Source organism: Borostomias antarcticus, assembly GCF_949987555.1.
Source record: "Borostomias antarcticus genome assembly, chromosome: 22".
Lineage (NCBI taxonomy): Eukaryota > Metazoa > Chordata > Actinopteri > Stomiiformes > Stomiidae > Borostomias > Borostomias antarcticus.
This window is the reverse complement of record NC_140255.1, coordinates 5570298-5593686: the sequence shown is the minus strand read 5'-3', so window position 1 is coordinate 5593686 and position 23389 is coordinate 5570298. Positions and strand designations below refer to the sequence as shown.

General features: G+C 46.2%; 1 protein-coding gene and 1 long non-coding RNA gene across 2 annotated transcripts; both read left to right on the top strand.

Moving 5' to 3' along the window:
• The first annotated feature begins 14545 nt into the window (after positions 1-14545).
• LOC311323562 lies at positions 14546-15905 on the top strand. The gene is made up of 3 exons (XR_014630963.1): positions 14546-14813; positions 15156-15309; positions 15548-15905. It is a non-coding gene; the product is annotated as an uncharacterized lncRNA (long non-coding RNA).
• A 1846-nt stretch (positions 15906-17751) lies between these two features.
• Positions 17752-22737, top strand: LOC311323652 (uncharacterized protein). The gene is made up of 10 exons (XM_084455939.1): positions 17752-17799; positions 18106-18199; positions 18556-18756; positions 18944-19080; positions 19245-19511; positions 20432-20750; positions 20993-21209; positions 21355-21504; positions 21754-22192; positions 22400-22737. Exons 1-9 carry the CDS (start codon positions 17774-17776, stop codon positions 22188-22190), a joined length of 1848 nt encoding a protein of 615 aa, XP_084312065.1. The 5' UTR covers positions 17752-17773; the 3' UTR covers positions 22191-22192; positions 22400-22737.
• Positions 22738-23389: the final 652 nt, after the last annotated feature.

The following is a 23389-nucleotide window of genomic DNA, read 5'->3' as shown; positions in this document are numbered from 1 at the left end:
CTCTCCCTCACCTCATCCCTCTCCCTCACCTCATCCCCTCTCATCACACCGAGTCTTCTCTGGAGCTCCACCTTCTCCTGCTTCCACTTGTCCTGGAGGGTCAGTTTCTCAGTCAGTTCCTCCATGACTTCCACTTTCTCTTCAAGCTCATGCTCAGATTTCTTTATGGCCTTTTTTAACCGCTTAATTGTTTTAGTAAAATTAATTGTTGTAGGCAGAGGTCATACTGTTTGGTCAAATTTGAATTTTCTGTAATCTCCCTGTCTCCTCCATCTCTCTCCGCTCTCATTGAGAGACTCTGATCAGTCAGGAACGTGAAGATGAGGTCAGTAAACACCTCACACTACAGGATCATTTAGTCAGTAAACACCTCACACTACAGGATCATTTAGTCAGTAAACACCTCACACTACAGGATCATTTAGTCAGTAAACACCTCACACTACAGGATCATTTAGTCAGTAAACACCTCACAATACAGGATAATTTGGGCAGATAATCGGTTCTGACAAGCCTTGATTCAGGAACGCCCCCCCCCCCCGATAGCCTACTGAGAACCAGACTGGCTCGCGCCCAGACATACACAGATAATGTCAATATATATTGTGACTGCGGAGATGCATGCGCGAGCCAACACATTGCGAGCTGCCACAACGGTGTCGCGAGCCAATCTGCTTATTAGCAGAAACTTGGGAACAGAGGTAACATTGTCCCCCTGCCGTGTTCAACGGTAGTACAGTATTCCACGGTAGTACCGTTGTATAGAGCTTATAGTATAGTTGGCACCGTCACATTTTGGCACCGCGGTAGACCTTTGGTACCGGTATATCGTGCAACACTAGTTTATAGCTTATGTTTATGTTTTGTTAATTTGTGGACAGGAGATGAAAATGGACACCACAGTGGAGGAGAGGTGACAGGAGGAGACCAGCATGGACAAAAGACAGGAGGAGAGGTGACAGGAGGAGACCAACATGGACACCACAGTGGAAGAGAGGTGACATGAGGAGACCAACATGGACACCACAATGGAAGAGAGGTGACAGGAGGAGACCAACATGGACAAGAGTGGAAGAGAGGTGACAGGAGGAGACCAACATGGACACCACAGTGGAAAAGAGGTGACAGGAGACCAACATGGACATCAGAGTGGAGGAGTCCAGGCTGGGAGAGAGGTGACAGGAGGAGCTAGTCTCATGTTTCTAATAGATGGTGTGTTCTCATCAACATTCACTTAAGTTGTGTCCTCTCTGGATGACCTCCACTGCTCTCAGTTAAAGATGATATTAATCCAATATGATGCGTGTTGTTCTTTATAGATCTAGCCTCTTCATTTTGCTCTCAAAGTGCACCAGATTGAAGCACCACAACTAAATGACCTCGGTATTACAAAAATCCTGCGTACAGCCCTGGTCCTGAATGTTTCAGAGGGCAGATGATGACGTCCTTCTAATCAAGGAGCAGGTGTTCATAACTCTGTCTGCATCACTACACTGTGGTGACATTTTGGTTGTACCGTCTGATCACAACACTAAGAGTTCTAATCTATTTTTTTAACCTATCTGTCTACATGTCTGTCTGTCCATCTCTATCTTTCATTGTCTGCCCGTTTTATTATTGTATCTGAGGCTTCACGTTTGGTGATGGGACCTCAGTGGGTGAGAACAGACATGCTGAATAGACATAAAGATCTAGGCATGGGCAGCATCTTTCCATCCATTTAAAAATAAATATGTATTATTTTATGCCAACCTACATTCAGTCTAGCCCTAACCCTAACCTCTTAGAGTGCAGGAAGTGTCGGCCAGCTGTGTCGTGTGTCTCCATTCTCAGCGTCAGTACATCGTTTGATGGTTCACCTGGGCCAGTAGACTAAGCAGAGCCTCGACCCAAACAAGGTGTCCTGAATGGTCTCCCAGGTCCGCCTTGTACAACTGAACTGTCAGCCCAGTGTTTCAGTGTGGTCTACAAGCTATTCAATAAAACCTGGAGAAAATTATCGGTATCTTGTCTTTACACTTACAGCACACATGCTGCACAAATGATAACCTTAATTGTATGACACTTGTTTTGTCAAATGCACAAGGGTATCTCTGACTTGGCTAGACTGTGGATGTGGTGACTAGTCCAGGCCAGTCAGCATGGTATAAGCTGCATACAGGTGAGCGGAAGCTGAAACGCTTGTTCCTTGGCTAGGCCCAAGGCAGCTTGCCAGCAGGGTCAGGCCTGTGCCGGGAGGTCAGTACATTAGAACCCCCTTAGGCGGGGTGTATGTGTCCTAGGTTCTCAAACTTATATTTGTGGTATAGAAAGGTAGAACTTGCTCGGTTGATTATGTAAGTGTGTGTGTGTGGGGTGCTGTTGATTTTCCTCCACACATCTCTCAGCCATATGTTTCCCCTATCAATCAATCAATCAAAGCTTTATTTGTATAGCGCATTTCATACCCAGAGGCAACACAATGCGCTTTACAGAGAACAAGGGAGGTGGGCAGACATTCCACCCCTACATATTCCAGAGGGAAGCAAAAAAAACAGTAATCACCCGGGGGCCAGATAAGTGAGCTGTAAAAATTCTTCCCTGACCCCTCTCAACGAGGCGATCGAGCAAGCTCCTGGAGTATGTTTGTCTACCGGCTAAGAACATTTATAGAGCAATAAATAACATTAAATTACATTTTCAGAGTAAGAGAGGCTAATAACATCATAGGAGAGACATGGCAAACACTGGTGTATGTCTGTGTGTGCGTGAATGTGCCTGGGCCCAGATAGAGGCAGGGGTCAGGGGTAGGATCGGGGTAGGAAAAGGATACGGACCCGGGTTAGGGTGAGGGGAAGGGGATCTGAGCCCAGGACTGGTGTATGTCTGTGTGTGTGTGAGTGTGCCTGGGTCCAGGTAGAGGCAGGGGTCAGGGGTAGGGTGGGGGTAGGAAGAGGATACGGACCCGGGTTAGGGTGAGGGGAAGGGGGTACTGGGCCCAGGCCTAAAGCCGGAAGTGGACTGTTGTATGTCTGTGTGTACGTGTGTGTGTGTCAACTAATTTGCTACGACATCTGCAGCAGACACAGGGGTATCTATCGGACTCAGGGTGGTCTGCTGGTGACAGTGGGGCATCCACTGGACCTGGTTAGAAGATAGGAGGGAGAGAGAGAGGCACTAGGGAGAGGGGAGGCAGAACAGGGTTAGTAGCACACAGAGCCATATATAGAGCAAAACATTACGTCAAACTACATTTCAGAGCAAGAAAGGCTAAGAGCATCATGGCAGAGGTGTGGCAAACACTGATGTGTGTCTGTGTGTGTGTGCGTGCCTGGGCCCAGATAGAGGCAGGGGTTGGGGTAGGGTGGGGGTAGGAAAAGGATACGGACCCGGGTTAGGGTGAGGGGATCTGAGCCCAGGACTGGTGTATGTCTGTGTGTGTGTGAGCGTGAGTGTGCCTAGGTCCAGGTAGAGGCAGGGGTCAGGGGTAGGGTGGGGGTAGGAAAAGGATACGGACCCGGGTTAGGGTGAGGGGATCCGAGCCCAGGACTGGTGTATGTCTGTGTGTGTGTGAGCGTGAGTGTAGGTGTGCCTGGGTCCAGTTAGAGGCAGGGGTCGGGGGTAGGGTGGGGGTGGGAAAAGGATACGGACCCGGGTTAGGGTGAGGGGAAAGGGAACTGGGCCCAGGTCCAGGCCTAAGCTGGATGTGGACTGGTGTGTGTCTGTGTGTACGTGTGTGTGTTAACTACAGTAAGTACTACAACATCCACAGCTGACACGGGGGTATCTATTGTCTGCGGGCGACAGTGGGGCATCTACTGGACCAATGTATACAGAGGATTCACAGGTAGGTTTGAGGCTGCCTTTCTGTGTCTCAAGTTCCTAGCTAGTGATTGTAGGCTAGGTCGAAAAGGTACGTCTTGAGGTCTCGCTTGAAGACCTCCGTTGTTTCGGCCCTTCTTAGGCACTCCGGTAGGGTGTTCCAGAGGTTGGGGGCATAGAAACTAAAAGCTGCCTCTCCGTGTTTCTTGGTCTTGGCTTTTGGAACTGTTAAAAGTTCAGTACCTGAGGATCTGAGTGGTCTGTTGGGCATGTACTTAACAAGCATGTTTGAAATATATTCTGGTGAGTGATTGTGGAGAGATTTATAGACTAGTAATAGTATTTTAAAGTCTATTCTAGAGTTGACTGGTAACCAGTGTAGTGATTTTAAGGCTGGTGTGATGTGTGCCCTTCGTCTAGTCTTAGTGAGGACTCATGCTGCAGCATTCTGTATCATTTGTAGCTTAGAGATTGCTTTCTTTGGTAGGCCTGATAGTAGAGCATTGCAGTAGTCCAGCCTGCTTGTGATGAAAGCATGCATTAACCTTTCGGTGTCAGCCTGAGAGAGAAAGGGTTGCACCTTGGCAATGTTCCTTAGGTGGTAAAAAGATGTCTTTGTAATATTCTTGATGTGGTTTTCGAAATTAAGATCTGAGTCAAGTATGACACCTAGGTTTTTAGCCTGGCAATTGGTGTCAATTTCCAGAGTTTTTAAGTGTGCAGCTAGTTTCTCTCTTTCAGCTTTTTCTCCAATGATCAGTACTTCTGTTTTGTCCTGGTGTAGTTGGAGGAAATTATGTGACATCCATACATTTATATCTGTAGTACACTTGACAAGGCAGTCAACCAAGCTGTAGTTACTGGGTGTTACGGAAATATAGAGTTGGGTATCATCTGCGTAGCTATGGTAGCTAATGTTGTGCCTTCTGATGACACTGCCAAGGGGCAGCATGTACAAGCTGAAGAGTAGAGGTCCTAGTATCGATCCTTGGGGCACCCCACAGGTCATAGGGATCTTTCCTGAGCTATAATCACCGAGGGCGACAAAGAAATCACGACCGGTTAGATAGGTCTTAAGCCAATTTAGGACTGGACCAGAGAGGCCAACCCACTTTTCCAGTCTTTCGATGAGGATTGCATGATCTATAGTATCAAAGGCTGCACTCAGGTCCGGGAGGACGAGAACAGAAAGCTCTTTGGAGTCAGCATTAATTCTGAGGTCATTTACAACTTTGACTAATGCCGTCTCTGTGCTATGGTGGTCACGAAAGCCGGACTGGAAAAGGTCAAGGGTACAACTTGTAGCTAGGAAATCATTAATCTGTTTGAAAACAATTTTTTCCAGAATTTTACTCAAAAAGGGAAGGTTGGAGATTGGTCTAAAATTGCTAAGAACTGAAGTGTCTAAGTTGTTTTTCTTCAGTACGGGTCTCACCAGAGCAGTTTTAAGTATTGGTGGGAAGACACCTGTAGATAGGGAGTCATTAACAATGGATAAAATGTCATAGGATACAGAGTCAAAAATGGTTTTGAAAAAATCGGTGGGGATGGGATCCAGCAGGCATGTGGAGGTTTTGAGTTTGGATACTACTTTTCTCAACATTTCTGTGTCAATCAGTGTAAACAGGCTCATATGTCCATTGCATGGAGGGAGAGGATCTGTGAACGGGATGCATGGCCTTTCCTGAGTGATATTCCTCCTAATATTCATAATCTTATCTCTGAAGTAAGCTGCAAATTCCTCACATTTGGAGGTAGAGAGCAGGTTATCAGGTGTTTTTACGGCAGGGTTTATTAGGCTATCAATTGTTGAGAAGAGCACTCTTGAATTATTTCGGTTGATAAATATCAATTTTGAGAAGTGGTCTTTCCTTGCATTTCTTATTGCTTTATTAAAAGCAGAGAGATGTTCTTTGAGAATATTATGGTGGACCTGTAGCTTGGTTTTTCGCCATATACGCTCAGAACTTCTGCAGGTTCTCTTTAGTTGATATGTTTCCTCATTTCGCCATGGAGCTTTATTATTGGTTGTGATCCTTTTCAGTTTAATAGGTGCTACAGAATCCAAGGCTGCCCTTACTCTGGTGTTAAAGTTGGTTGCCAAGTCTTCAATATTTCCTAAGGGCCCCACTTCTGGAGTTGATAAATTGTTTGTGGTCATTATTTCTCTAAAACTATCGGCTACTGCGGAGGTAAGATAACGTTTCTTGATAAAGCGCTCAGTACTACTTTTGACTTTAGGAACCAATGCAGTGAAGAAGATACAGAAATGGTCGGAGAGAGCGAGGTCACTAATAGAGGAGACAGTGATAGTCAGGCCCTTAGTAAAAAGTAGATCAAGGGTGTGGCCGCGGTTGTGGGTTGGCTCAGAGATATGTTGGGTAAAATCCATGGAGTTTAGGAGGTTGATAAAGTCCCTAGCTTTCGAGTCCGCCTCAGTGTCTACGTGTATGTTGAAATCTCCAATGATGATAATCTTATCATAATTTGTATGGATGATGGACAGGAGTTCTGAAATTCTGTAGAGAAGGCAGAGCATTGTTTGGGAGGCCTATACACGGTTACTGCCAGAACTGGGGGCTGGCATTTTAGGACAATAGCGTGGTATTCAAAAGAGGCGAAATCATCAAAGGAGATGGTCCTGCATCTGAGGGCATCTGTAGCTATGGTGGCTGTTCCTCCACCTTTTTTCCCACTTCTGATAGATTGAAAAAAGCTATAGTTAGGAGGAGAGGCTTCAATGAGGGCTGCTGGTCCATTTATATTTAGCCAGGTTTCAGTTAGGAACATACAGTCTAATTTACGTTCACATATAAGATCATTAATGAGAAAAGTTTTGCTTGGTAGGGACCTGACATTTAGAATCGCCATTGAAATAGCTTCCGGAGAAAAGGGCTGGCTCGCCTGTCTAGTAGGCCTGGATAGTATATTCACTGGAACGGATATCAGGTTTTTTATATTAGATCCACCTGACTGTTTCATTATGGTAATAGGGGTGCGGTGGGAGATAATTCGCTGAATGGCATATTCAGGTGGGCAGAATTTGTTTATAGAAATATAAACGTCGCTATGCCAGGTCTCAGTGAGGGGCAGGGAATCAAGGTCTATGGTGATGGGGCGCTGGTGAGATGGAGCTGGTGTAGCCCGACCCGCGGGTACAGGAGGTTTATGTTTGGCAGTAGGGTGGTTGAGACGGGTCGGGCTAACCCCACATCAGACGCTGGAAGATCTCAGCGTCAGGTCCATATTCATACTGAGCAGACGGGCACCTGACCTACTAGGATGGAGGCCGTCCCTGGCGAAGAGGTCCGAGCGGTTCAAGAAAGTGGTGAAATTATCTATGAAGGGAAGCTTCAACTGGCAGCAGTAGCCTTTCAGCCAGATGTGGAGCTGACGGATCCTACTATATTTGGCATCACCATACCGGGGGGAGGAGAAAGGGCCAGAGATGATGCAGGTCTTTCCTGACGCCTGAGCAGTGGAGATCAGGGCCTTGAAATCCTCCTTCAGCCGCTCAGACTGCTGGAGCTTGATGTAATTTGTTCCGACATGGATGATAATGGATGAGGCCAGGGGATAATCTGCGAGGAGTGATGGGACAACAGTCCTGATGTCCGAGACCTTAGCTCCTGGGAAGCAGCAGGTCCGGGCTTTCGGGACCACTACATGGCACACCATGGATGATCCGATGACGAGCACAGATGGGGGGGCGGGATCAGTGGCGGGCCCACTGGGCTTAGGGGACTTCCTTTGCTGCCTCACACCTGAAGGCCAAGTGGTAGAGGGTGGGGGCCGGGGGTCCCCTCGGTGGACTGGGCTATGCTTAGGCCGGGGAGCAGGCTTATTAGCCTGGCTATTATGCCGCTCACTAACTAGAGAGGTGTGGGTGGGCTGCGGAGTATGGGTATGGTACTGAGTAGGGCAGGGTGTGAAATGAGCCCCAGTAGCAGGGAGCCAGGACGAGGAGCTGATGCTAGTATCCTTGGACCTCTTGGATACAGGCTCGGCCAGTAGAGCAAAGCTATTCCTCAGTTGGAGGGTGTCGTCGTCGGAGGGTTGGGAGAGGACCCTGGAGGTTTCCCTTCCTCGTTTCCTCCTAACAGTGGTCCAAGGGGTGGAGCTTAAATGCTTGGGTCCGGCTCCGAGTCTGGGCCAGGATTTCTCACTCAGGGGGAAATCAAAATCCACATTCCCACCCCCGGATGCCGCCGACGGTGGAGCAGTGGGAGGCTGGACGTCGACATCTGGGTCGGGTAGCAGTGAGTCCAGGAGATGTTCGACTTGATGTATAGAGTGTAGAGTAGAGATCCTACCTTCCAACTCTGAGATTTTTTGGCTACGCTGGAGGCAACCCGAGCAGTTTGGGGCGGTAGGGTGTGGAGCCATCGCAAGACTCGTTAAAATAATTGCGGAATTAAAATAAGAGGATAAAACCGCCAATCTATTTGCTAAAAGCGATGAGGATCCCTATGAGGATCTGAAAACAGTGATGGGGATTAAATTAGGTTGCTAAGAGAACTGCTAGTCACCAGAAGCATTCAAGAACATAACCCGTGCTGGAATACTAGTGTATGAACAAATCAATACAAGTAGAGCACATCTACTGACAGGCTGGCTGAATGACTAGAAGAATGACTTGGGACCTCCACTGAGGACATCCCAGTCCTGCTATGGATCAGTAGTGATGCTCCCCTGCCCCTGTAGTCCAGGCATTTTATGACATAACCTTGAACAAATTGCAACAGAAATTATTTCAACTGTTGTAGTGTCATACATATGTTCTTTATAACATATCAGTTAGTCCCCCAAAATCCCAGTGGCTGAAAGTAATGAAAAATGCAGATGGAAGGTATGTGACAAATATACCAATTTCCAATTTTCGCCTATGTAAAAGAAAAAGGTTTATGCATGTTTTCTTGTCTGATGTCCACACAACACTGTCCCCAATCAACCAGAAACTATATAGGATGCATCACAGTGCATATACAGAAATATATTTTTAATTCTATTGGCATTTGGTGAAGAGAAAAGGGGTGAATCTCACACATATTGCAACAGAAAATCTGACGTGTATTAATCAAATAGCTCAAGAGTCTAGAACCCTGGAGAGGACAGTCTACAACCCTGGAGAACAGTCTACAGCCCTGTAGAGAACAGTAGAACCCTGGAGAGGACAGTCTGAGACGTAGAACCGTCCATAGCAGAGAAGCCAGGTGCTAGAGGGTCCACTTCAGATACCTGTGGGAGAAAATCACACGCGCGTGCGCGCGCACACACACACACACACACACAATTAGAGGGTCCACTTCAGGAGAGAAGAGAACATGAGCAGGAGCAATTTTTTCCATATTGACCCCTTTTGTCTCATAAAATGCCTGGACTACTGGGCTAGTGTAGGCCATTGCTAGCCTCTACCCACAAGCCTCCATTACATTGATCATAAGCCTACTAAGAGAATACCAAGCGGAGTCTTGGTAAGGCTTTTATCATCATGATTTATTAAGTCTTTCAAGCTACATGATTTGCATTAAAAATATAATCCCTCTCACACACAGTCATGTAATCCAGTCAATCTAACTCCATAAAAAATTGCATTAGGCCTACGTAACTAGCAAGCTAACTATAGCAAACGAAGTCAATGTAGATAGCTACGTTATTAATTAGCTTAGCTAGCTACGTAACTAGCAAACAAAGTCAATGTAAATAGCTAGAGAACTAGCAAACGAAGTCAATGTAAATAGCTAGCGAACTAGCAAACGAAGTCAATGTAAATAGCTAGAGAACTAGCTATAGCGTCATTTCCACCACGCCCTTAGAGAAAGGCGATTCGCCAAATAAAAAGTGATTGACAACCGTTTCAGGCGAAATTAGTTTTTGATTGACAAGACGATTGTCAGCCTCTGATTGGCCAAAGTAAAAATTGATTGACAGTTGACCCGCCCCCTCGAAGTCTCCGGGCCTGCAGAGATACCCTTCTCGCATACTTCTACTTCTTACTACCAGTACCTACTACAGCTGCCCTTAGAAAGTACGTACTTTGCAAGCAGTAGGCATCCAATTGGGACATACTACTCTGTCATAAAATTGCGCTCTGAAATCTGACCACATCCGTCGCTGTCCATAACGCGACATTCGCCCACAGCTGTCCGCAGAGACGCGCAAGATTCAAAATGGTTGGCGCAGTAAATCCCTTGAGCTCTCCTGGTGTTCCTTTGCAATGTATGTAGTTTGAACTGAATTGTACATTCTAACCTGATCAAGGTATTTATCTACGTCAGTAAAATTACATAATGCATTTCAGTCATTGTCATTCTATGTCCTGTCATACATTTTACAAACTTTGATATGTGACAGTATCCCAGCTGGCACACGACCGACCTTCAACTTTGAAATATAGTTGGATTAATGTCAGTCGTCGTTTCAACCTTGAAACAATATTGAATGCTCAATGGTTTAAAAAGGTTGATAAAATACTTATAAATCAATGTTGAAATTCTGTTGAAGATCTGTACGTTGATGTAAAACAACGTCAACATGATGTCTTCAACCTGCCTCCTTAAATGCACAATATGTGTAAAAAGTGGCCCAACTAAGTTTTTGCTTTATATATCTTTTCACTATTTTTTTTTTATTGGTCACAATCCTTATTTTGCGCTTGCACAAAGAATGAGATTCGAATTTCCTTTTGTGGACATCCGAGGATGTCCTATTATGGACATCGTAGTTTCTTTGGAAATGTTGTTGCGGTGCATACCTCCATGGGTGTGTAACCAGGTATTACATAAAACCTATAATTTCCTGCTGAAACAAGTCTACAGGGTCTAGGATCACTACAGCAAGAGTCCTGGGTTGGAGTATGAAGAAGGATGATAATTGTGAAGACATACAACTATTTCCTCATTTACGGGCTGTGGGAATACCTAGTTTGAATCAAACACCGGAAACACAGGTTTTAGAAAAAAATATTATTTTGAATAGATTTGATTTGTCAAAATCACTTAGAATCGATTAGCAACCCGTATACAATATTATTGTTCCACATCCAAAATAAGATGGCCACTCAGAAATTGAGTTCAAAAAAAATAAAATAAAGGGCCTAGCTGCAGCAATATCAAGGTTATTTGTTGTGCACAACCGTGTCCCACAGTGTTCTGAGCCACAAATGCTCGGAATGGTCTTACTTCTGATTGAAGAGAAATCTTCCTAGTGTCCTTTGTTTTTTTTTTAACCAAAGGAGCCAAATGCTGGCGCGATGTCCAGACAGTCCAAGCAGTTCGCATGCACCCGTCACGTGCACCCACAAAGGTCCCGTCTCTCCAGCGCAGGGGCCTCATTTATCATTGAGGTACGCCATATTTTACACGGTCTTTTTCGCGATTTCAGGCGTACGCCATTTCCCCCCCCCACATTGCGATCTATCAAGCCGAAAGGGCGAAAATTTAGTCGCCTTTCTACACGCTTTTGTAGGACACCTCTCAAGTAGTCGTACCGATTTACACGGTTTCCTACACCCTTTTTGAACACAGGGGGAACTGGCGACGCAGGTGGTGCGTCGGTGAATTACAATGTTTGATGGAGAGAATAAGAGCGACAGTTCATGAACGCACAATCATGTAGGCTAATAGCCCAATTCAGCACCAACATATATCGCAATGCAAGATTAGACGTGTCCTCTAACCGGCTCATTAATGGTCCGATATGGATTTGTTCCCCAAACTGAACCTATGCGCTGTCCCAAACCTTTCCGCGCTATATGTCACACACTTAATGCAGGCACTCCATCAAACGCCAATAATTGACCAATTAGATTGCCATTAATATGTGATCATGTGCAGCTGTTTGCTGTTCGCTAGGCATATAAATGACAGTCCCCCTGTGCGTAAAGCAAGACAACATGAATCCTGCGCTACTGGGACTACTGCTAGTAGAACACGCACGTGGCGATGGTGGGAGGAGGAGGATTAGGAGGGAGCGGGTGTTCCGCGACCAACACGATCTGCTGGCCCATGATGATGACTGGCTAATAAGCCGATATAGACTACCAAGAGCCGTGCTCTTGGAGCTATGTGCTGAACTGGGTCCAGCATTGGAACGGAGCACCCGGCGCACCCACGCAACATCCGTGCCAACACAGGTAGGCCTACGGACCACATACCATAATGAGGCCAAGGCAGCACTCCCAAAAATAATGAAGAATGTGCTGTGAACATTTGGACATAATGAAGTGATGTAAATCTACTTGTCCTGGCACAGGTACTGACCACGCTGGGTTTCCTGGCAACCGGGACATACCGAAGCCAGACGGCTGGCTTGTCGGTGAGTGCATATGCCAATATACATATTCAAACCTGATAAGAATGAGAACCAGTTCTGACTGATGATTCTGTCACCCACAGGCGACAGTGGCTACTACCTGAGGGAGTGGCTGCTGGTTCCCTTCCCGGCCCCTCAGAATGAGCAGGAGACCCAGTTCAATGGGGTACATGCCCGGACACGCAATGTCGTTGAGCGCGCCATCGGCCTCCTCAAGGGCCGATGGCGCTGCCTAGATTCGTCGGGTGGTAGACTCCTCTACCACCCGGCGAAAGTCTGTACCATCATCCGGGCATGTACCATCCTCCACAACGTGGCAGTACGGCGCGGAGTGCACCTCCCTCCGGACCTCCTCCCACCCCAGAATGTGGACCCAGCCCCTCTGCCCCCTCCCCGTCATGAGGGGTACCAGCGGGGCCAAAGGGCCCGCGCTGAGGCAATGCAACACCTATGAACACCCGACAAGTAAGATTCACATTAACCATTTTATTGGGGGTTGGTGAGTGACTGTGTGAGGTGTGCGAGTGCGTTTGTGAGTGACTGTGTGAGGTCTGTGAGTGTGGTAGTGAGTGACTGTGTGAGGTCCGTGAGTGTGGAAGTGACTGACTGTGTGTGGGCCGTGACAGCATGTGTGAGTGTATGAAGTGCAGTGAGAATGTCCTGTTGGCCCTGGTGGAGAACTGTTGTGACCTCCACCAACCCCTGCACAACCGCCCCAATCCCTTCTGCCATGTCCCTCTGGGCCCCTAGGGCGTCCGTCTGGGCCTCCAGCACCGCGTCAGAGAGGGAGCCCAGACGGTCTTCCCCAGGGACAGGGACGCTGGCAGCAGGGACCGGGGCGCTGGAGCCAGTGGTGGAGGTGTGGACCGGGAAGTGGAGGCGTGGACGTGGGCGGTGGAGGCGTGGACCGGGCGGTGGAGGCGTGGACCGGGCGGTGGAGACGTGGACCGGGCGGGGGAGGCGTGGGCGGTGGAGGCGTGGACCGGGCGGTGGAGGCATGGACCAGGCGGTGGAGCCAGAGGTGGAGGCGTGGGCGGTGAAGGACGCCATGCTGGAGACGGAGGCGCTGGAGGCACTGGTGGTGGAGATGGCACTGGAGGTGGAGGCTGGCGCGCTGGAGGTGGAGGCACTGGAGGTCGTGGCGCTGGAGGTGGAGGCTGCAACCGGCGGGGGCACGACCGTCAGGTCCAGGACCACTGCAGACTCCCCCTCCTCTGAGTCCCACCCCACGTCAGAGTCTGGGAAAACAAGATTTCATTTAGTTGGGGTTTTTCTGTGAACCTTATTTTCCAAGACACCTTCTATGGTGAAGCCATATGAATTTGGTATGTTTGTCTGTTGCCAGCTAAATAAATGGTTAAGTGTGATTTACCGGGTTCGTCTGCAGTGACCGTCCTGTCCGACTCCTCCCCCTCCTCCCCCGCCGGGACGACACCATCCGTGCATTCACGGCCTATGATCAACGCGATGGTGTCGTCCAACGGCGTGGGAGGGGGTGGTGCCGGGCCCCCACCGGTGCGCACTACTGCCTGCCTGTGGGCAGTAATGCGCTTCTTGGCCTCCCTCTGTAACAATGCTAGTGTTAACATTGCACTACAGACGTTGTGGTAGGAGGGTACACATGGGTATGAGATTAGATGTAGGCTATTACAGGAATGACACCCACCTTCAGGTCAGTCCACTTGTTCCTGACCTCCGTGGCACTCCTCCCTGTGGCGCCGGCCTCATTGACAGCCCTCACCACCTCCAACCACTCAGTGCCTTTGCGCTTGTTGGTGAGGCCGGGGCTATGGCTGATTAGATGGGAGAGTATTAATCTCCCATGGGGGACAATGTCTAATGTGGTCCAACATTATGAAGTGATCATCTGGGGTTATTGTTCCATGTTTGTGGTCCTAAATCAATCATAGCCGGCCACATGATGTTGGGAATGTTTGCTTCCCTCACAGCCACATGTTACAGTATGTCCGTGTATGCCAAATCCTAGATGCACAAAACGTAGCTAAACTAGGCTACTAAGCTGTAGGTGCAAACAGACAAAGGTAGGCTATTAATACCTTCCGAAGAGGATTGCCTTCCTCGCGTGGACCTCACCAACTAGCACATGCACCTCCGTCTCCGAAAAGTTCCTCTTTTTCCCCCTTCGTTCCATGTTTCATTGTCCCGCCTGGGTGCTCCACGCTAGCTTTTTAAGCCGGTTCCTTCCAACCACGTTTGGCCAATCATGGTTTTGACCATATATGGTTGGATTAGGGCGTGGCGAGGGCGGAACACGGGGCGCGTGCGCGTACGCTCTCTTCTCCGCCACCGTCGGATTTTCTGTGGTGAATTTGGCGCAGCAGCGTGTACGCCATTTTTGATAGATCCGAAAAGCGTGGCCGTGTCCGAAATGCATACTACCTGCTACTTGCTATATAGTAGGCACTATATAGTATGCATACTGCATACTATATAGTACCTACTGTTCCACAAAACGCGTGTAGTATGCGAGAAAATACAGCATGCTACTCGAGTCATCCAGCGGAAGTGACGGGATACGATACTGTTTACTCCCGCGAAGCTGTGGTACAATTATCCGTGTTTTCTGTAATCATTTTGTGTATTATCCACAAAAATGTAGCCTTTTCCTGGCATGGGACGTGTTCGCGCTGCAAGGAGAAGAGCCGTCATGAGATCTTCTCGACATGCTTGTAGTTGAGGTAAATATTGAACGTTAGCTTGCTAGCTACGCTAGTTAGCTAGGTTAGTTGATAGCCCCGCATGTGCTGGCTTGGGGCTAGCTATACTGTTACATCTGTACCAGGGATGTTATATTAAATAGATTCTGAGAGGCAGGTAAGCAAAACAATAAAACTCAACTCATTTTAAAGAGGTGGGTAAACTGAGTTTACCTGGGTTTACTCATCACTACACGCCTGCTTTGTAATGTTACATTTTAGCTCTACAGATAATGACATCTATCTATTATCATATTGTAAAGACAAGTATATGCCATACGCACAAATGAGTTAAAGTTTGCCCTAATAATATTCCCCCTGTAGGCTCACATGGAAGACAGAGGTCCTCACCAAGTCATCTCCACGTCCCTGCTGAGGACCTATTTTGACGGCTGGACACAAGGAGGGACTTCAGATTGTCAAAATCGACACAGAGGAACCTTGGTGATGGTCAGGAGGATGGGGCAAGACCATGGAGGTGCTAATAATAGCAATAACAATAATAATAATTCATTGCATTTAGAGCTTTTCTCAGTACTCACCCTTTACAATGGTCTTGTCATTCACAGACAGGTGCTAGTCTTTGGAGGTAACATTACATCAGTCATTTAGCAGACACTGTTGTCCAGCATTACCTTAGTCATTTATTTAGCAGACACTTTTGTGTGTCTGCTAAACGACTTACAGTAGGCCTAATTGCATTTAAACATTTAAAGGTTGAAGACCTTGATGGTGGCCATGGTCCTGCTGCTGCAGATCATCCCAACCCTGGAGATGGCCTCAGAAAGTGTCTCGCAGCGGCAGCATCAGCACCAGCACAAGCTGCCTGGATCGCAGCTCTTGGTGAGCACGACTACCCCCATCCTGCCATAAGTAGTCAGTCTATCAGTTCATGAGTGTGCTTTGCCTTGTTCCTTATAGACAGCCTTGAGGCTTTAAACACCGATCAGTTGGTTATAGGCAGCCTTGAGGCATTTGTTTAAATGTATTTGTATTTAAATGTATGTGTAACACTGTACATAGTAATCAGTTTAAGTATTTTGGGGGGAGACAACAGATCAGTGTTCTCCTGTCAGTACTTTTGCAAGGAAAGCTAATGATCTGACCAAATATAAACAAGTCAAAAGTATATTTGAAGACCATTGTGTAATAAAAATATCCAAGAAATGTTTATGGTTGTGTTTCTTCCATTATACATGTAAAGGTTACTTCTTGATGTATTAACATTTCAACAAAGTGTAATATCTACACATCAGACACATTGTCTTGATATGTCTACAGGTCATGTACAGTAACTTGGAAGGTCTTAACACAACACGCAGAGCGCTTTGGACATGTAACTCCCTTATCAAGTAGTCGTTAGTCAGACACATTAAACAGTGATGCTTTCATAACCGTCTCTGAATAATTCCAATGAAGCATTGTGAACCAACATGTGTATTCCGTCTTTTATGCCTAATTGCAAACTACAATGTCCATTAGGAATGTTCTTTTACTCTAATGACTGGTTTTAGGTATAGTGACATTTGTTCTTTGACTGGGAATACATTACAAGGAATGACACACAAACACCAATTTAATTCAAGAAAATACATTTAATAAAAAATAAAAACAATAATGGAACAAGATAAAACAGTTTTTTTTTGACTGAGGCTTCTAGAAGCAACATCAGCTGGTCCTCCCTCTCCTTAAACAACCCCCTTTCCTCCCTCCACTCAGCCTTCATCTCTGCCTTCTCTCTCCCCCATTCAACATCAGCCGGTCCTCCCTCTGGAGGACGGCCAACTCTTCCCTGTTTATGGGGAAGAGAAACACCACGCTGAAAGGCTTGGAGTAAGTTAACTTACGTATGCATTGTTCAGAAGCAATCCAGCGGTCTGTTTACTTTGGATATTGATTTATGTAGGACCTACATCTTAGAAGCTGGGCTGCAGGGGACGACGGAGACAGCCTGGATAAAGCACGCAGAGAACCTTGTAGCCATGTACAAGGTGATTTTGATCTACAGGCTACATGATAGCAAATATATTGATAGGGACTCACAGTTTGTATGACACTAGAAAACTGTTATCTAACCTCATAGGACCTAAAGAGCCCCAGAACTGGGGTCAGCACAGAGGGAGGGGAGGCCACAGCCGCTTCGTGGAAGTGGTACGGGGTCTTGGGAGAGGCGATGGGGGCCAGCCGTGCAGCCGTCCTCCAGAGGATCATCGTCCCTGGTGTGGTCGTTGGTCCCTGTAATACATCCAGAAGTATTATGGGACAATTAATACTAATATATTAATATATGATATATGAACAGTTGAACTCGTTTAAATCATGGAATGAACAGACAATTGTTTAAACAACTTCGGTGGCTTAGGTTAGCCATTTAACAACTCATCACAATTTCGACATTTCTTATACATTTCTTAAGCAATCATGGTCATATTACATGGAAATGTTAATCTGTTTGTCTTGATTCTAGCTATAATAACATTTAAGCTATGACATTAATACGTTTTGAGCAAGAGCCGTCTGAACACCTGTAACGTTAGTAGCCTATTAACGTTAGCTGGGCTAGCTAGCTAACGTAACGTCCACCACAGAGATCAATGCAAGCAGCTAGCTATCATGACGTTCTTTTTCGAAATGTCATTTCTACCCCACCTATATACACAAAACTGCATTTGTAGCTCTGTGTCGTTATAACTAAGATATCTGTCCGGAAAAATAATTTTTCCATCGACAAATTAAGTCAATACTTACATTTGAAAACTCCCGCTGCGGTCCCGGAGGCGTTATTATGGAACCCACTGGAGTTTATGGCAAGACACGCCCTGCTTGCCATTCGAGCATCAGGATTGGCCATGACTCGATGCCCACTAGACTAGACTGTAGGCTGCTTTTGCCGCGTAGGCTCGCCGCATTGCACTGCAGACAACGAAAGAACACACGAAGTTATGCCTTTGAGTGAAGAAGAAAAACGGTAACGTAAAATTAACAATAAATCATCAAACTATGTTCTACCACTATGTGTTTAATCAGTAACATTAAAGCCAATTATATTAGCCCAGAGTTGTCATTCGCCAGTGTCGCTTTATTAGTCCTGCTAAACTTGGTTGAAGTTTAGTTAATGTTATAGCTAGCTAGCGTTAACGTTAGCTAAGTGAACCTGTCTTTAGTTCTCGCCATTGTCTTTTTTCCCTTTCTAAATCTGATAACATTCCCATGTGTAACGTTATGCAAATGAAAAACGTTACGTTATGTCCAAAATGATGATTTTTCTCCTCAGACAATTGAGAGCAAGACTCGGTGAGAGGCCCTGTCAAAAGAAGTTTATCTGCACCAGTCCCAAGAGTAATATCTCGGAATTCCCTACTCTGAAGGTTTCTCTCTCTAGATAAACTGTTTATTTTCTCATAAAATACAGCCTACTCTAGAAAAGACCCTTTTCACAGTATCCATCTTGACACAAAGCCAGGTAAACCTACATCCTGTGAAACAGACTGACACCGGTGTCATTAATAATGTTAATCAGTCTGTGTCCATGTGTTGATCAATCAATGTGCCAGTCTGGCTCACAGGATGTAGGTTTACCTGGCTTTCGGTCAAGATGACTGCTGTGGAAAGGGTTCTATTTGTAGTATTACACACACACACACACACACGTACATTAACGAAATGCCCTTGTCACATGCATTCGTGCCTATCTTGTTTCATTTGACTCTGTTGTGTTTCATAGGATAATTTGCCAGACAGCTATGATTACCATGTCTGCGATTACCAGGCAATTAGTGAGACGAGTGATCACGTTAACTTCAAGGGAACTCTTCGGATGGGCCTCTCATCAGAGGATGAAATAAAGCTGTGGTTAAAATCTCACACAGTCACCTGGAGGGTGGACCGAACATATCCAGGAAAGGGCAAAAAAGTTATTTTCAAGGTAACACACAGGTTTTTGGAGGAGTAAATACAGTATAGGTCAATTTCACAACTTGCTTTTGAAGTTAGAAGACATTTGAATTTCCAGCTACGATGCCCATTGCAGACGTTACTATGAGTGAAAGGGTATTAACGTAGATTATTGCCACATACCTATTTATTAAATAACACCTGTATTGTCCTGTAAGGTTGACTACAGATGCCAGCATAAAACCAGACCTCGGGGCATGGAAACAATACCAAGCAGCAGCAAGAACACAGACTGCCCTGCTAAGATGACTGTCACACTCGTTCGCACTCAAGTGAGCAGAGGCAGACTGAGTCTGTAAGTAGGATTTACTGTATTTATTACAACATCTTTGATAAATGACATGTAAGAATTGCACTTGTACACATAGTACAATTACATTTGCCACTGTTTTGTCTTGCATAATATTTTTTTTGTTAAAGAGCAGTAAAGAACATTTTTGTCTTAACATGTCTCATCAGAAGCACAGATCCTCATGTGCCTACGTTTCCTACAACGGTGACCATCTGCAGTGATCACAACCACAACATCAATGTGGCTGATGCACTCAGGTACCGTGATGTGGCGGACAAGACACAAGATAATCTGGCCAAGCTTTTTGAAGCAGGACACTCTCCAAGTTCAGCCTTAGATGTGCTGAAGTACGATCTTCAGGTGGAACATGGGGATGACTATGTGTTTGCCACAGCAGACCGAGCACTCTGTCCTACTCTCGAGTACTGCTACAGGTAATGATGCATAATGTATCATTAAAATAATGCATGAAAAAGTTGCATCATTTTGAAAGTTACTGTGTGTACAAATTACTTAGTAATTTATTGTCTTTGGACAGATTGTACCATCAGATATTCTGTCAGGAATATGGAAGCTCAAAGGGAGTCCAGATGACAGTGGCTCTAGAAAGGCAGGTTGAGCACTATAACATTGAGGTCAGGGACCAATGTGCTAAAGCAACAACAACATCCAGTGGCAAGCAGCTTTTGGTGGCCATCTGCTCCCCTTTAATGAAAAGAGTGCATGCCAATCTAAAGCACAGTGGGGAGATGTGCTTTATGGATGCTTCGGGCAATATGGATCGGCATCATTGTCGGGTATTCCTGCTGTTGACCCACAGTTGTGCTGGTGGCCTGCCGCTTGGAATAATCATCACCCAGTCTGAGGAAGAGCAGGTCATATTTGAGGGCCTAGAACTTTTGAAGAGCCTCCTTGGTGAAGAGGCCTTTTCAGGCAGGGGAGAGTCAGGGCCCATGGTATTCCTTACAGATGACAGCAGGGCAGAGAGAGGAGCACTCAGCAGGGCCTTCCCACAAGCCAAACTTCTCCTCTGTTCCTTTCACCTACTGCAAGCTGTATGGAGATGGCTGTGGTGCAAGGAGAATGGCATCAGTATGTCAGACAGAGCTACACTGTTTGCAGTCATCAAAGACTTCTTATATGCCAGGGAGGAAAGTTCATTGCACAGCTGTTACCATCAGGCTTTAGAGAGCTCTGTTTTGAACAGGTTGATGTTGACAGAATGACAGCAGACACGTTAGTCACTATAGTCATGCTTTTTATCTGATCAGAACAGCCCTCCAGAATGTTTGTCATTGGAGTTACTGGAATTATACCTAGTTCAATATCATTAATTCTCTGTAATGCTCTAAAGGTATCCAAAGTTCAAGGTGTACATGGAGAAGCTCTACAGCCGGAGGGAGTGTTGGGCTCTCTGCTACAGGGCCACCATGCCTGTAAGAGGAAACAACACCAGCAACTACAGCCAGGCTGCTATGAGGATTCTGAAAGACAAAATCCTACATCGCACGAAAGCATACAATGTACCGCAGTTATTTGACTTTCTGACCACCCGCCTCAGTGCCTACTATGAGTCCAGAATAACAGATGCAGCCCTTGGCCATTGGGAAGCCTTGCAGAAGTCAAGGTTCCTGGTGAAAGACAACAGTGTGAAACCTGAGGACATCCACCAGGTGAATACTTTTTATTTTTATTTTTTACAAAGCAGCATTGATAGTAAATATGAATACATTCCCCTGGCAAGGTTGGAGATCGAAAGACATGCTTAAGTGAATTAATACAACTCGTCCGTGGCTTTCTGGCCAGCTTGGCTTCCCGGCCACCAGCCCCCCAGCCGCTCCACTCGCCTAATTTAGTAGAGATTGTTTGTCCTTCCTCTGTTATTCCTCTTTGCTTTTACCATACTTTTCCACAGATTGATGCCGTCCACTTTGAGGTGAAAAGCTCCTCCACTCCTGGAAAGGTCTATACCGTAGACATACAGGTAGAGATGTGCACCTGTCCCATGGGTAGCAGTGGTGGGCCCTGCAAACACCAGGCTGCTGTCATCCTCCACCACAGAGTGCCAAGCACCACTTTCCTGCCACAAACAGCAGCGATGAGGGCAAAGCTACTCTACATCGCAACTGGTAGTAAGTAAATACAATATGGGGTAAATTGTGCTCTCTTCTTGATAAAGTTGCTTACGAAAAGGTGTCGTACAGTGTAGTATAAACACAATAGTGCTCTTGATGGAGGGTGTAACATTTGGTGGTTTAATCATTCTTTCATTTTCAGAGGATAATGTTGATGTCCAGTTTTTGAAGCCGTTAAGAGAAGAGGTGCTACCGACGGGGACAGACCTCGACATCACCAATGACACCTGCCGAGAAGACACAGATGTGGAAATGGTAGCTGAAGCGATTCAACAGGCTGGTTCAGCGGACGGTACAGTATTCAATCAGTATTCTTTCAGGAGACCTGATGAAGACATAGCCCTAGTTCAGTGTGTGATATTATTTAGGGAAGTATACCAGTGCATAGCCCCATATAGTATAGTGCCTATTAACCAGCTAATGAAGACTTTCTCATGTAATACTGTACTCTAGTGGTGGAAAGAGGTACAACAACCCCCACCACTCAACTAGGACTCTGGTTCTTCTTGTTCTTAACTTATTATTGGATCTTGTTTTGCAGTATCAGATCAAGCCCCAGCAGTAGGATTTGCTGAAATGTGCCAGGAGCTGTTAGCCGTGGTCAACAGTGACTCGTCTTTCACAGCCGCAGCAGAGGCCGCAGCAAAGGCCTTTGAAAAAATCAAAGGCAATCCCTCCAAGATCATCACAGCCTTACACATGTTTGGCCGCTACACAAACACCGGCTTGGCATCTGTAAGGTCTAGAGCCATCCGTAGGGCAGCCAGGCATGCCGGCCCTGCAATCCATGCACAGCCAACAGCAGTAGCCAGACGCAGGCTACGCTTGGGTGGAAGACGTCGACTCGCTGCTGGACGCCCTGCCAAGGTCACGACAGGTCCTGACCATGTTTACGGCCAGTCAGCCAACAGGGTCCGAACACCAGCTCCCCATTATCTGGCACACTCGGTGTCAGAGGGCAGAAGACACCCAAAATGAAGGTAATAGTAACTCAATTGTTTACATTTTTATTCTACATATTGTATGAGACATCCAGTCATGTGTCCTCCTTTCCCACTCTTTCTCTGTTCTCTCTCTACTCTTAATAAGAAAAACCAGAAGGTCCACACACTATAGCTAATTTTAAAGGGCCCAGTATCTAAGGGAAAAGTAGCATTCCATTTATTCAGCATATTTGTGTTCTTCAGGCTGATCATGTTATGGTTCTGGCCATTCGCCCCTGTTCCTGGCCTGGACCCTCGCCCCTGGTCCGCTCTGCTCGCCCCTGCTCCTGGCCCGGACCCTCATCCCTCGCCCCTGGTCCGCTCTGCTCGCCCCTGCTCCTGGCCCGGACCCTCATCCCTCCCTCTGCTTGCCCCTGCTCCTGGCCCGGACCCTCATCCCTCGCCCCTGGTCCGCTCTGCTTGCCCCTGCTCCTGGCCCGGACCCTCTCCCTTGGTTTTGGCCTGTCTCATACTGTGTTTTTAGTTGCTGGGGGGGAATCCTGTGTTTTATTTACTTTAATTATTTTGGCCATGCTGTTGATGATGAGATGAGATATACTTTATTGTCCCAGAGGGAAATTTGTCTTGGGCATAGTGTCACAGTTTCACAAGCTGACAACAATAAGACATTGACAACAAGTAAACATACAACATTCAGTACAGAGCATCAGACTTATGTGTTTAATAAACAATAATGAAATGTGTTATGTATTTCTGAAATGCTTACCTTTTCTGGTGGGTTTATAAGGTTATTTTATGTCTGGCGATGCATGTTCTTCTAGACAAATTAAGTATTCTTGTGTCAACTACACAACCTATGTATTGCACAGGTTTGTTCTACATTGCACTACATTTTATTGTGTGGAACTAAACGTGTGTTGCACTGAACACTCAATTTCTTGAATGTCTTGAGTTCAGAGTTATTCATTACAAATTACACATGTCCATCCCCCATATTTTTGAATGAATATGATTCACTGAGAATGATAGGAATACAACTAAACAAGCTACATCTGGAACATGTTATTTATTAGTTTTGCATCTAGCAAGTGGACCTCCTAGTAGAGGAACACACAAACCGTCCAGTTTAGTTTACTGACTAAGCGAGATTGCAAATTGGGCGAGATGACTAATTATTAGGCATATTGCCTAAAAGGCTAGCGTCTTGTACCAGCCTATTCGTAGGCTATTGAA